This window comes from Penicillium paradoxum (genome assembly GCF_028828445.1).
Source record: "Penicillium paradoxum strain IBT 22861 chromosome Unknown utg000006l_segment0_segment0, whole genome shotgun sequence".
NCBI classification, from domain to species: domain Eukaryota; kingdom Fungi; phylum Ascomycota; class Eurotiomycetes; order Eurotiales; family Aspergillaceae; genus Penicillium; species Penicillium paradoxum.
This window is the reverse complement of record NW_026643184.1, coordinates 1,712,496-1,725,916: the sequence shown is the minus strand read 5'-3', so window position 1 is coordinate 1,725,916 and position 13,421 is coordinate 1,712,496. Positions and strand designations below refer to the sequence as shown.

Genomic DNA, 13,421 nt, shown 5'->3' with positions numbered 1-13,421 from the left:
TCTTTTATAGGGAGCCGATAGAGTTTCAAGTGCCCTGAGTGACAATCATAGGGGTGTTCAGGGCAACAGGTTCCACTTGGATGTCAAGATCGCCAAAAAAAAGGTCGAAAATAAAAGGTAGAGAGACAGATGAAACAACAAACGAAGGACTGGGTGAGATGATTAGGGAAGTGAGCAGGATCACAATAATCCGACTCAGCCGTATGCCAAGGGTCGAAGAATCCAATGGCAGGGACGCCCCCCAAAGACCGCAGGGGCTTGGCAAAGTGGATTGAAACAAATAACCCGACCCAGTTCCTATGGGGAAATCTCTGACTGGCCATTGTGGAGAGCGCTATTTTTATGGAACTTCCAAGGTTATAATGCTGCCTGCTGGAACTAAAATGTCCGTTGTGCTCCGCACGCTCTAGATGTACGTTCTACGGAGTATATCCACCAAACATCTATATCTCGACCAAGTAGTCTCGGACTCTCTGACTCTACAAGAACGACCGTGATTTATGTTTGCAAATTATCCATGCATAAGAGTACGTATGTTGTACGCGTAGGTGGCACTGGGCCAAGGCGCGATTAACCGGCTATCAAAGACTTCAGTGCTTGGCAGTCAAGGCTGCCGAATAATGGATCTATGTATCTCGATTTGGACATCCGGAGTACGGAGTACAACATAGTCAAGAGTTAGTCGGGAGCCGAATGATACATCTGGTGTGCTAACTGGGCGAAGTGTGGAATTGGCACCCCACAGATGGGGCAGTCCAGCCCCAGCGGTTCGTCGTCGCCATCCTCCCACTCGTCCTCGGATTGTGGCTGAATCGCAGGGGAACCAGGATCTGGCAGTCGTGACACGTCAACGGACAACGGTGGTGGCTTGGGTTCTTGCACGGTCCATTCTCTAAGCGTGGTCTCCTGGTGTCGAAACATCTTCCCGATATCACGTCCACTATGTTGCTTCTGATCCCCCGCGCGCTCCACCATGTTAGTCACTGCCACGTTCAATAAACTGAGATTCCACCCCGACTTTTCAGGATGCAATTTGCGGAACATAGAAAAGATACTCTCTCGGACTAACCGCTCGGCCAGGGAATCGATGTTCTCGTCCAAATTGAAGATAAAAGGCGGAAGGGGCGCCGACCGAGAGATGCGATTGGAGTGGTAGGTACGTCCAGTACCCGCATCTGGCGGGAGCCTCGGTCGTGTGGATAACCGCAGAGTGCGAGGATGCGCACGCCATCTCCCTTGAGGAGAAGTATCATCAGTCATGTCAAGCAGATCAGTCCTGATACGGCGGATCAAACTTCGGGTCAAGACAACGAGCTCTCGTCGTACACTTTCGAGTGTATCCAATCGACCATAAGAGTCCTCAATGCTAATCTGGGTAGGCACATCGCGACCCTCGAGTACTTCAGAATTGTCTACACCATGGAGAATGCTCCACATGCGCATCCCGATCCCTTTCACTGAACCTGGCCCACCCAGGATTTTGTCCAGCAAGACGGGGTTCATGCCAGGAAATTGTCGGACATGTTGAACGGTGATCTTTTCGTCAGCGGTCTCTTGCCCCGTGACATGGGATGTTAATTTCTGGGCTATTCGTGATCCAATCCCGGGAATTTTCCGAATCTCATGGTCATCCAGAAATTGGAACACATGGCTTGTATTATCCTCAGTGGTCACGTAGGGCGGCAGAAGAGTTGTTTGACCGTTAGGCTTGTGAACGTTACCAACCAACTTTGCCAGCAATTTGGAAGTTGAGATGCCGCCTGTAGCCGTGAAGCCTATCTGATGCTCCAACTTGCTTCGTATATGACCCTGTAAATGAGAGGCAACAAGCAACCTCATTTCCAACGCTGAGGGATCCTGCTGACCAATGCAGGCAGCGTCCATTGCCGGGAACGTCGATCCCTGGAATTGAGTAGCATCGTAGCTGAACCCAACGGTTGGGTCGGTCCGATCAAGATAGAAAAATGAATTCACCAAATCATTCTGATTTAGCACGCTGGTATTGTAGTCGATCATTTCCGTCACATCGAGAAAGAGCTCGTCAAACCCTAGCTTTTCAACACGCCCTCCCCAGACAATGGATCGAACCAGCATGTAAAGCTCCTTGGAGGCATTTCGAAACTTAGTCAGGTCTTCACCCAGAACTATAACGACATCCGGACAGATGCGCTTGGCATCTTTGATGAGTTGCAATTTATGCAGACCACGTCGTCTGGCTTCGTAGTTGCATGTTACTACGATCTGTTTTTGCTGAACTGCCAGAGGGAGCGATTTCAGTGCAGGTTGCTCAGCCTCAAACACCGATGCATAGAAACAGTCATAATCCTGGATATCATTAGTTAAAGCGTTTTTGGGAGTGAGAGTGGGACTCACCAGGTGGAGGATGATCCGACGGTCGTTCCGCACCAGTAGTGCAGCCATAGATCCTGAGCTGAGGTGTGTCCATGTGTGGATCGGATGAGTGGGTGCCTAACACAGGTCTATGAGCTGAAAACCTCCATGTACGGAATACACCGTAGGGAGTCGTGTAGAACAGAGTCAGGACCAGCCTTGGAATGAACCTGTGGCTGATGTGGCGTAGTGGCTTAGCCGCTATTCGGGGTCGGCCGTCGTGGCCTCCGAGATCAGGCCCTAATCCCACAATGTTCATAGAGAGGCCAAATACTCTATGTTAAACTCATCTTTCTGCTTAACATGGAGCACTTTACAGAGTATACACAACATAACTCTTATTCTATTAGGATCTAAAAATTTCCACCCCTAGTCTGAGCACAGTCTGAGTGATTGTCGAACATTCCAGCAAACAAGCTTTCTTTGGCTTCTATTATCACGATCAACAACGTAGGCAAGGCATAACTTGGCGACTAATCCCCTTGTTGAGAAATTGCACTCATGCGTGCCGACGCCACCGCCGATCTGCACTTTACAACTCCCCTCTGGCGCACCAGGATGCCGTCCTTATAGCCTATCATAGACATCAGCGCAAGCCCTTAATAAAAAGGAATTCGAGACTTTGACAACCGAAATAACAAGTTCAGAGCAGAGTGCGACAAAGTTTGACAATCAAACTTCGAGATCTGCTCTAGATCTACAATGCAGACCATTTTTAGTAAGGAATCTCGCCACCGTTCGCAGGAGTAACCGTCTCATAGATCGCCGGGAGACCCACGGACCTTGTTTCTTTTTATAGCTGCGAGTCGGGCTTTTTCTCTCTGTCTTTGGAACGAGGAATAGATTAAATCTGAGGCAAATGGATACGACACCGCGTGCGTAGTGTGAATTAGAGAAAATTCCTGTTTAGTTTGGATGTGGCGTCAATAGTTAGCATCCACTCGAGTCTGGAATCCTGGTGTTTAGAAAGTGGAAATCTCTGATTCTCAAAAGCAGAGAGGCACGGAATACGAAGTACATATGGAGCGATAGTCGTAGATCTTAAAGTCCAGAGTGAATCTTTGGAAGTGACTGCATCTCTCATCACATCATTGCAAGCGCCAACCTCCTCTATTCTTAGATCAACCCCGCCACCTCTTCCCCTCTGACTCTTTTTTGCATTTTTTTTCCTTTCTCTCTGTTTAATGCTCGATCACACCGGCTTATTCTTCTGATTCTTCTCTACCTTTTGCCCCGTCCACTATGTCGTGTCTGTCGCCAGATGCAACAACCACAATAACCTCCCGGCCAAAACTCACCCTCCAAACCACTGCCCTTCCTCGCACATTCGGCAGCTCAACTACTGGCCTATCATTTTCCTTCGCAGCCACATCAACTGCATCCCCCACTATTCGCAACACCTTCAAAAATGCCTACGAGGTCGCATCCCCATCTTCCGCAACAACCTCCCCGTCCAAAGCCGGCCGCTTCAACAAACCAACCTCTCCTTACATCTACCACCAAAACAATAACCTCTTCAATCACCGCAATCCCTACCAACTCCCGCTAGGAGTGCACAGCATTCTGCGCAACTCCCCACTTGAATCCTCCCGACGGCGCTCAGGCTCCATTTCCGCGGGCGGCAATGGACCAAACGGCGCAGGATCGCGTCGCGTCTTCTTCCCCGCCAAGAAACAAGTCAGCTACCGCTTTCCACTGGAAGAAGAAATCCACACAGAGCGCTACACGGCGCAGCACCTCGATCTCGTGAAGGCGGAGGCAGTGCACACCGAGGCAGACACCAAAACCCCACCCGAGACACTCCCCACCGACTCTAAGCCCGAACAAGACGAAAAAGAGGATTCGGATTCCAGCACCCCATCATTGTCAGAGACAAGCGCCTCGGATGACACCAGTGCTGACGAAGGCATCCGTGGGTCGTTGTCGAAGATGGAGCGCAAGAAAAGACGCACGATGCGTGTCGAGCGTCAGGTTCGGGCGGTGGCGCTGCTCGATGGCTTTGAGGCGGACGGCTCCTCTACTCCTCAGACCCCACGCCAGCCTCGTGCCAAGCGTCGTCGCGAGTGGAAATGGACACTTGGTCCTATCGAGCATGCGAATAATGATAATGTCTCATTGTTGCAGTCAGCTAATCCTGCATTGGATTCGCAGTCTCTGTCGGTATCCACCGACCTCCGTCAATGAGTATCCCGACATTCATGGTTCTATGGCTGATGTCTTCTTACTTTTTCTTTTCATTCTTGCATAATGGCGATGTATATATTATGTATTCACGAATCATGTTGTATAGAGGCGCTGTTTGGGGGGTTTCTCAGGTGGCCTGAGGCGCATTTGCGCCTTTTTCCTTTCTATTTTTGACCTTTTCATCAAGCTGTGGCTTTTGCGTATTATCCTTGCATTATATCCTTGACATGTGTGCATTTACCATATTTTTTTTTAATTTTATAAAGGCGCCGCAAAAGAACTCAGCGATAGCGGACAAAAAGAGGGCAGTGCCCATGAATCCGTTGATCATCTATGAGTTTCAAGCGCCCTGTTGGTCTTCCATAAATCTCGTCTTAATACTTATAAATTCCAGGCTTGCAGCATCCTTTTCTTTGCAACTATAGCCCTCCAAGTAATCTGTAGTATAACAAATCAGAAGTCCACGGGGTTTGCGATAGGTTGACCACACATTCGGTAGTCGTCTATGATTGTTCTCGGCACTATCACTAAAAATCTCTGTTAGTAAAGTTACTAGAACCCCAGAGGTAGAGTACATATGCTGTGACTGGTGACAAAAGAAAATCATATGAATTCGGATGTGTGACCGACCTGGACGCCTATGTTTTACTATAGAGGACTAGTATCTCTCCGACGCATATATTTAGCCCGACAAAAGAAACAGTCAAAGCTTTCCTCGTCCTAGCCTCAGCAGGCGTCCAAGATTGTCTCGGGGGCTAATTAATGTAAGAAGGATATAAGCCGGATCTAGATTTAGTAGAATGAGCGTGTTATGGTGTATGCATTGACCAAATGGATGATGGTATTATTTGACAGTAAAAAGATGTTCAACAGTAAATGACTATTCATGATGCATTTGCATTTGATACAAAAGACCCGACACATAGGAAGAGATCCCTGAATGATATCAAAACAATCCGGAAAAAAAAAGTTCATACTTCGTTAAGTCTCCGTCTCGACATCTGGTTCACGTCCAGTGAGGCCACCCGCCCCGAGCTTCTTCTTCATCTTGTGAAACGCATACTTGGCCTCATCTTTCGCAAAAGCCGCATTTCGAGCAGGACGCCATTGCATAATCCCACGCTGCTGTCGCTGTTCACTATGTTTATTGGCTTTGTTTATTTGTCTGGTACTCATACTGCCTTGTGACGAGGAACCTCCAGCTCCGCTACTGCCACTACCACTGCCACTGACCGTCGAGGGTCCCGCAGACAGGGACTCGAATGACTCGCCTTCCGATTCAGAGCTATCTCCATGTTCTCCGTGTGCTCCATTTTGTAGATTCGGTTCCGCGGGAGGTTGGCCCTTCAGCGGAGGTGGAGTATACGGGTCATGGCGAGGTTGGTCACGACCAGGCTCGGCCGCTTTGCGACCGAATGAATCCGTGTAGGCGCGTGGGTCATGACCGAAAGCACCACTCCAGTCATGGCCGTTGTGATCAATCCATCGTTGACGCTCAGAGGGCGAGGCTTGTTTCAACACGTCCCGTCCGTCGATCAATGATTGCTCGTGCTTTTCCCGTACTTCTGGAGGAACTTCGACTTTGACTGTGCGGGAACGGACACCTTGTGATAGACACGCTTCCCAGGACTCAAATGTCTCGCGGGAGTCATTGTCGACTACGAACCGCTCGTGTGATTCGTCAATACCTGGCGAGAACTTGCATCGGAATTGCAGACGTCCGACCTCTGTTAAATCCTCGAGACCGGGTGTGCGCTTAGCCTTCCAATTCTCCTCAGTGATATAGTTCTGCGTCAAGCGGGCGCCCATCTTCGTTGTCCAGATGGGAAGGTCGATGTCTGTTTCTTCGTTATCGATGAGATGCTGGAGCCACAGAACAGAGTATGCGGCTGCGCCTCGCTTGCCCTGGGTATGGAATTCGAACACAATCGGTGATCGGTACCGGTACTTCACTGGCATGCGGAGTGAGTCGCGGAAAGTTTTGTCAGAGGTATCGAAGATTGCATCGCTGTCTTGTAGATGGCACTTGTGTCGGGTGATCTTGCCAGTGCTGCCGCCGGTACGCAGCTTAATCTTAGTATGGCGACCGTAGTCCTTTGCGGTAATCTGTTGTCCAGCGAATTCGAAGGTACCAACGTCCCAGCCGAGCATTGTTGGTGGCAGTTTGGTCTCTACGTGGCGGAACAGGAGAGAGATGCGAATACGGCCGAACCCAATGCCACCATCGAGAGGATACCAGCGAGTGACTTGTGAGCTAGTTTGGAGAATGTCGGACAACTTGAGAGGAACAATGCCGAGAATGGGGTCATGCTCGCGATAGCGTTGGTCTCGCACGGTGATAGTCACGACAGCTGAACGCCAGTCGCGAACAAATCGTTCAGTTCCTGCATTGAAGATGGGCTTGGAGCTCACAGCCTTTGCACGAGTGCGGTAAACCTGGAAGGTAAAGTCAGTATCTCAAATCGGAAACAGAGGGATGATGAAGAAATACTAACCAGTTGATCATTAAGTAACACCTTGCAGTAACTCGTTGGGAGATCATCGCCCTGCTCCTCTGTGTTTTCACCATATGGCTTGGCTGGCTCGTACTCCTTACCCTTTCGGTTCCCATCACTGCCCTTGATATTGGCAAGTTGAAGGTTGACAATCTGGTGAACAACAATGTGGACAATACCGCTGGGCCAGATAGGATCAGGCGGCGTGTGCATAACTGCGTCCTCTTCGTCGTTGTTGATAGTACCCTTCTCGTCTTCGAAAGTTGGATTACCCTTGAGGTTCTCGGGCAAATCCTTCTTCTGACCATCTGTTCGCAGCTCTGGGCGGATCTTAGGTTTTCCGAAATATCCAACTTCCCAATGAAGCTCTCCGGGCATTTCGCTCCCTTCATCCATACCCTTGAGCTTCGATACCTGGGGATACATCCGACTGGGGTGCTGCAGCATCTCACGGATCGGAAGCTCGACCTTGCCGACTATATCATCCGCAGTATTGCGGTCAGAGTCCCAGAGCTCGATACTCAAGTTCTCGTCCGCCTTAATCAATTCAGGTGTGACCAGAAGGGCAGCAGTCTCTTCCCAGATTGGGTTAAGGTCGTCCGTAATCACACGTGTACAATACATAGGCTTGCCGTACTTCGAGAAGGACAGGTTGATGTAGGGGTCGCTGCCACCACCCTCACTGCCGCGAGCATCTTGTTTGCTCAAACCAACGGCACGGTGAATACGAATCCACATAACACCCAGAGCCAGGGTATCTTTATGAATGTCATCCCCTGTCAGCATCATGCCAAGATCCATGGTCATTGACTTGGGAGCTGCAAACATGCCACATGCTGTAGCAATGGCAGAGTTGACAAAGTTGGAGATCAAGGGTAGATTGAGAACGTTCACTCCGTTTCGGAGCATCGGTATGCAACCTGCCCTGACGTGAGGGATGCCAACCAATGTGAAAGTCACATCCTTCATGAAAGGGGCTTCAGGCATCATTTGAAAGCGCATGCGAACAGTTCCAACCAACTCAATTAGCTCCACGAAGACAGGAAATGGCACACCAAATAAGCCTCGGATACCAAGATAAAAGACCAATTGCATGTGCATATTGCGAGCTTTGGAGGAAGCAGTCTGAGCAGTAGGCTTCGCGTGATAACCGAAGGAGGCTTCCAGGTTGTAGTAGCTCCCACCCTCCTCAGCAGCAGCCGCTTCTTGTGGATCCTTGTTCTCTTGGTTTTCCCTGTGGATATTGTCCTTCAAATCCTGAACATGGTCGTCCGGGAGGGCCCGCATGCTGAGAATTCGGAGGGGGTTGTTACCCTGATCGATTTCTGCGATTCGGACATTCTCGACGATCTTGGGGGCAGATACTTGCATGATATCTTCGATTGTGTCGGCCATTGGGGTCAGCATCTCTGGGTTGACAAGCCCCCAAATGACACCAAGGAAACTATTCAGCCACTCGACAGATTCAGGGAGAAGGTTGGCAGTGGCCTGTAGATCATTAGTATATTAACTCGTCAACAAGAGTATGAGATAGAAAACATACCATCTGGCCTCGAACTTGCTCACTGCTCCATTCCATTTCTCGACCGCTGCGAATGACTTCCTGCATCCATAGCCATACGCCACTTGTGATACAGAAAGCCAGGGGAATAAGACCCCATAAAGATCCCCCAAATATTCGTCCGAGTACAATAACGGCAAAAGATATTCCGATGCAGAGTATTGTCGCACGCTTTTCCAATGCCTCAAACATTGGCTGGTAGGAAACAGTCGGCGTGGGGTGGAAAAGCACATTTGTCTTCTCTCCTCGAATGGGAACATCAGAAGTCGTGCCTTCGGCGATAGGATCGGGGGGTGCTGTCATGTCTTGGTTTTCCTTATACTCTGCAAGGTCTTGATCGGCACTTGTCCGAAGGGGCTGAGGTATATGTCAGTAATACGTCTCCGTTATAATATCCCATTGAAACAACTCACCGTATCTTTTCCAAGATTTGCATTCGGGACCGTCAACTGTGATTGGGTTAGAACCCACCCATAAGCTCGGGTGAAAGTTATTAACCTACCACTGGCTCCTTTACAGCTTCCATAGATGTCTCGTCTTGGTCTTCAACCCCGATATCTTTGCCCGTCGTCGGATCTGTCACGGTACGTATCTTGGCCTGCGACACCTCACGGACCTTATGAGCGACAGCATCTCCCTCTGCTTGCTCCGGCTGTTCTGGTAGCTCCCCGGCTCTTTCCCGAGCCTTTGCACGAGCGGCCTCCGCCTGCTTAATTCTCTTTTCTTCATCAATTCTGCGATCGCGTTCTTTCTTGTCGGCATCAATATGTTCCATGAAGTGGTGGATGGTTGGAATGGGATTGGCTCCACTCCAGTGCTCCCCCAGCCGATGCCTCTGAGGGGAGCTAGAGGAGTGCTGACCAGAGGCCATATTGAAGGTTGTTGGGGGGTAGAAGTTAAAACGAGGTTCCAATGCCTCTTCCCGTAGCGGGGGGAGCTGTGTTGACTATACTGTACAAGGTTGTAGAAGACCGAGGCTTCTTCTCATCAACAACAACACCCCAGCCTAGACAGAAGGAATTGGGGAGGAAGGCGTTCAGAATTGCGAAGGGAAAATGTCATAGCAGGAGATCTCGCGAGATCTCAAAAAAAAGGTGAGTGCAGCAGCTTTCCCCGGGGCCTACGTCATCGACACAAACCCGGAAAATGGCTATGACGCTGTTATAAGGGCTCAACCGCTTATCATTAATCCGCGACTTGAACGCATCGAATATCACCCTGGTTTCCCCACAATTGGGGCCATATGGTTTAAATCGATGGGTCTGGCCGATGATGGCTGTCGTCGTGTTGCCAATCGCCAGAATCCGAGTCTTGGCGTTGCGACAGAGCTCCCATTGTCAACGTTGGTCACCCAGCACCAGCGTCTTTTGATACATGTTTTATACGCTTAACCTGGAGAAGATCAGTTTCACTTGCTTTCTCTCACCCGTGTGCTTCATCATTTGCCATGGCAATCGAGATCAAGTCCAGCCAAATCGGTGTGAGATAGCATATGATGTCATAGAGTGGTCGTACAAGGTGCATGCTTCCTGCCAACAGACTGTTGTTCAAGATGGCGAGAGATGGGTAATCTCAGCCCTATCGGGACCTGTCATAGTGCTAGCTCCCATCATCTGTGGTCCGCGCAGGAAAAAGGGGCATAAGCAGATTTCGCACTGATTGAGATACTTTCCCCTGTAACCCGCGAGCCTAGGGAAAACCAGCTCGCAAATGCTGCAGCCAGTACTCCGTTGATTGGGTGCGCAGGTGTATAGCGGCCAGGGGTCGGAAACTTGTTACAATAAATTTTGATGCCTGGAGATGCCTGATTCTATACCGCTTTTGACACCGCTCTATACAGTGTATTGTAAATGAACTCCCGTACTGAACCACCAGCCCGGGCAATACCTATTGAAGCTGTTCCCACCATACAAAACTCCAAAATCTCCCACTTCTAGGCGTTGAAGCCTCTCAGATCATATTCTTAACAATTTCAAAACCCCCCGACCATGCATCACCCCAATCTCACTCATTCCGCTACCCCCTAACGGTTAAGCATGTGGGAGTGGTGAAGGGGAAGGGAGGGTGACGATTACACAGAGGACGCCCAGAAGAAGGGAGTTGAGGTCCAGGATTTATATGAGTGCGAATAGCGTCACATTTAATGCCCATTTTCTAAGGCATCAATAGTGTCGACGGGAAAAAAATTGAAGAATGCAAGGGCTCTGTTATGGCAATTCAGGTATTCATATTTTCTGCCGGCAAAGATTCAGGCATCTTGAGGCATATTCAGGCATCAATATCACAAATATTAGTTTCCGACCCCTGGCCGCTATACACCTGCGCACCAGTCGCTCGACTAATAATTGTCAGACTTCCTCCTCAGTCCATAGCCTCTTGGCTTAGTCTTCTCCTCAATCAACATCTTCATGATGCATTTAGACGTCTCCCAGCAGTAGACTCTGACAGCAATGAGCCTAGTCCACCGTGCGAACAACATCATCGATTGCTGTCGCAACATACCGAACATTTCGCTCATTCACTATGCAATGCCATTAGCAGTCAATCTTGCTATCGCTTTAAGGAGACTTACAGCCAGAAATCGAAATTCTGCCGGATTTCAGCAAATAAATATGATGCTTATCTGTCATGACTTTGACTTGGCTTTCCGTCAATCCAATATAGGTGAACATGCCGATCTGAATGATATTAGTCTCAAGCCACTCTGCTCAAAGTTCCCATGTAATGAACCCCGTACCTGATTTATAACGTGTTTCCAATCACCGGGTGTACCGAGTCTCATCAACTCATGGAAAAGGGCTTGCCTCATATCTTGGATCCTCTGGCTCATCGTCGTGAGATCTTCCTGCCATTTGTCCCGGAGATCCTGACTACTTAAAACAGTCTTGACTATCTCTGCACCACCTCTGGGAGCCATAGAGTATTCTCCACGAACAAGATGGCACAGATTTGCGAGCACCCTCTGCGAAACGTCATTTGTGGCGGTGGAAGAGAGTGCAACGTGTAGAGCACCGACTCGCTGCCCGTAGAGCCCAAAATTCTTCGAGAAGGACTGTGCAACGCAGAACTCGACTTGGTGGAGCTCATGGAAGAAGTGTCGAATGGCCCAGGCGTCTTTCTTCGCATTGCCAGATGCAAATCCTTGGTAGGCAAGATCGAAAAAGGGGATGATGCCCTTTTCTTTACACAACTGGGCTAGCATTTCCCACTGTTCCTTCGTCGGATCAGCGCCTGTCGGATTGTGGGCACAGGCATGAAGAATCACGACATCATTCTGCTTTGCCGACTCTGATAGTGTGCGGAATGTTCCATCGAAATCGAAAGCCTTGCGAGTGGCATCGTAGTACGGGTATCCTTTTCTGGGAACTCCTGCCAAATCCCAGATAGTCTCATGGTTTGCCCAAGTAGGATCAGGAATCCAAACACAGCCCGGTCGGACATTCCGAGCCAGGAGCTCCGCGCCAAGCCTGTTGGCCCCAGTCCCTGAGACTGTCTGTATAGAGACAACCCGCTTTCGGTCTTGTTCAGTGACCGATTCTGCCGTGCCTTTATCTTCACCAAATCCAAAAACAAGGTCGGCTGCGAGCGTGAGGAACTCCGAGTCACCTTGGATGCTCAGGTATTCGTGTCTATTGACATCGCCTGCTTCATGCAGTTGCTTTTCTGCCTCTTTGACCACGCGCAGGGGCCAGGGAGATCCTTCGGATGTGCGATAAACCCCTATTCCCAGATTGACCTTTTTTGGGCTGCAGTCCTGTTTGTGTGCTCCATTCACGGCAAATGGCTCGTCGAGTGGTGTCTCGGGGAGAGTCGAGAATAGTGAATCTACGCGCCCCTTGGCGGATGGTTCTGAGGTTGATTCCATGGCGAGGAGAACTAGTTATGGTAGATTTGAGATATATGAACGACTCTGAAATGAACCAAAAAATATAAATTTATAGATTTTCTGTGCTCCTTCGGTGTTCATCCGATTCTTAGATCTGAGATATCCGACGATGATGAAATACCCGGCTCCAACCGTCGGATTCCGCTGCAGTTTTGCCTATAGATCGCATACCCCGTAGCATTTGTCTAGTTTGATTTGACATTTCCCATATTTTTACTCCGTACGGAGTACAGAGTGATACGATCGGGGCTTCACTGATGATGACGTATGACAGTGGGATCTCTGTGCCATATGGTGGTTGCTTTGACCTATACCTCCAAAATCGAGTCGGTCTCATCACCACGTTCTGGAGATCTAGCAAAAGAAGCAGAAATCCTGGTTAAACTTCAACACTCAAGAGTTTCACATCGAATTCCATTCTCTAGCCCACTCAAAAGAGATATACGGGGTGGTAATCGCTACAGCAGAGAACAACTACATAAAGATTGACAGTTTTCAAGACCACGGAGGTAGCTGTTCAACTATCGGTACCCCCATTATCATTACGACAATACTGTTGACCGAGGTTTTGAGATCTATGAGATGGTCGATAAGGTCAAGCTAAGGAACGCCTGCGAGCTGCGGGAGACGTCAGACATAACGCACTGCTAAGAACCGTGGCGAAAAATTGGAAACACAGGCTTGTGAGATGTTAGCCGGCTGCCATAAATCGTCATCAACCAAGCAGATGAGTTGCAATGAAAGAACGGTCAAGGATAAAAAGAAAATTGGTGGGAATGCAATATGTCGGGGTAGATCTCCGCAAGGGGCTTGGTTGGGCCCTACCTTCGAGGCCCAACTACATAAGCTCACGGCCCATTAGTCGGGGCCCATAAGGCCCCCAATAAAGCCCATTTGTATGCAG

General features: G+C 49.4%; 4 protein-coding genes across 4 annotated transcripts; 1 reads left to right on the top strand and 3 right to left on the bottom strand.

Moving 5' to 3' along the window:
- Window positions 1-678: 678 nt before the first annotated feature.
- N7457_007085 (putative DNA polymerase iota) lies at window positions 679-2,421 on the bottom strand (the record flags this gene model as incomplete). Its single annotated transcript, XM_057178128.1, has 2 exons — window positions 679-2,325; window positions 2,374-2,421. The coding sequence occupies 2 exons, from the start codon at window positions 2,419-2,421 to the stop codon at window positions 679-681; spliced, it is 1,695 nt and encodes a 564-aa protein (XP_057029872.1).
- Window positions 2,422-3,633: 1,212 nt separating this feature from the next.
- On the top strand, window positions 3,634-4,575 carry N7457_007084 (uncharacterized protein; the record flags this gene model as incomplete). Its single annotated transcript, XM_057178127.1, has 1 exon — window positions 3,634-4,575. The coding sequence occupies one exon, from the start codon at window positions 3,634-3,636 to the stop codon at window positions 4,573-4,575; it is 942 nt and encodes a 313-aa protein (XP_057029871.1).
- A 981-nt stretch (window positions 4,576-5,556) lies between these two features.
- Window positions 5,557-9,502, bottom strand: N7457_007083 (C2 domain protein; the record flags this gene model as incomplete). The annotated part of the gene is made up of 5 exons (XM_057178126.1): window positions 5,557-7,011; window positions 7,071-8,558; window positions 8,614-8,988; window positions 9,045-9,080; window positions 9,134-9,502. The coding sequence occupies 5 exons, from the start codon at window positions 9,500-9,502 to the stop codon at window positions 5,557-5,559; spliced, it is 3,723 nt and encodes a 1,240-aa protein (XP_057029870.1).
- Window positions 9,503-11,087: 1,585 nt separating this feature from the next.
- On the bottom strand, window positions 11,088-12,496 carry N7457_007082 (putative aspartate aminotransferase; the record flags this gene model as incomplete). Its single annotated transcript, XM_057178125.1, has 3 exons — window positions 11,088-11,152; window positions 11,204-11,309; window positions 11,369-12,496. 3 exons carry the CDS (start codon window positions 12,494-12,496, stop codon window positions 11,088-11,090), a joined length of 1,299 nt encoding a protein of 432 aa, XP_057029869.1.
- Window positions 12,497-13,421: the final 925 nt, after the last annotated feature.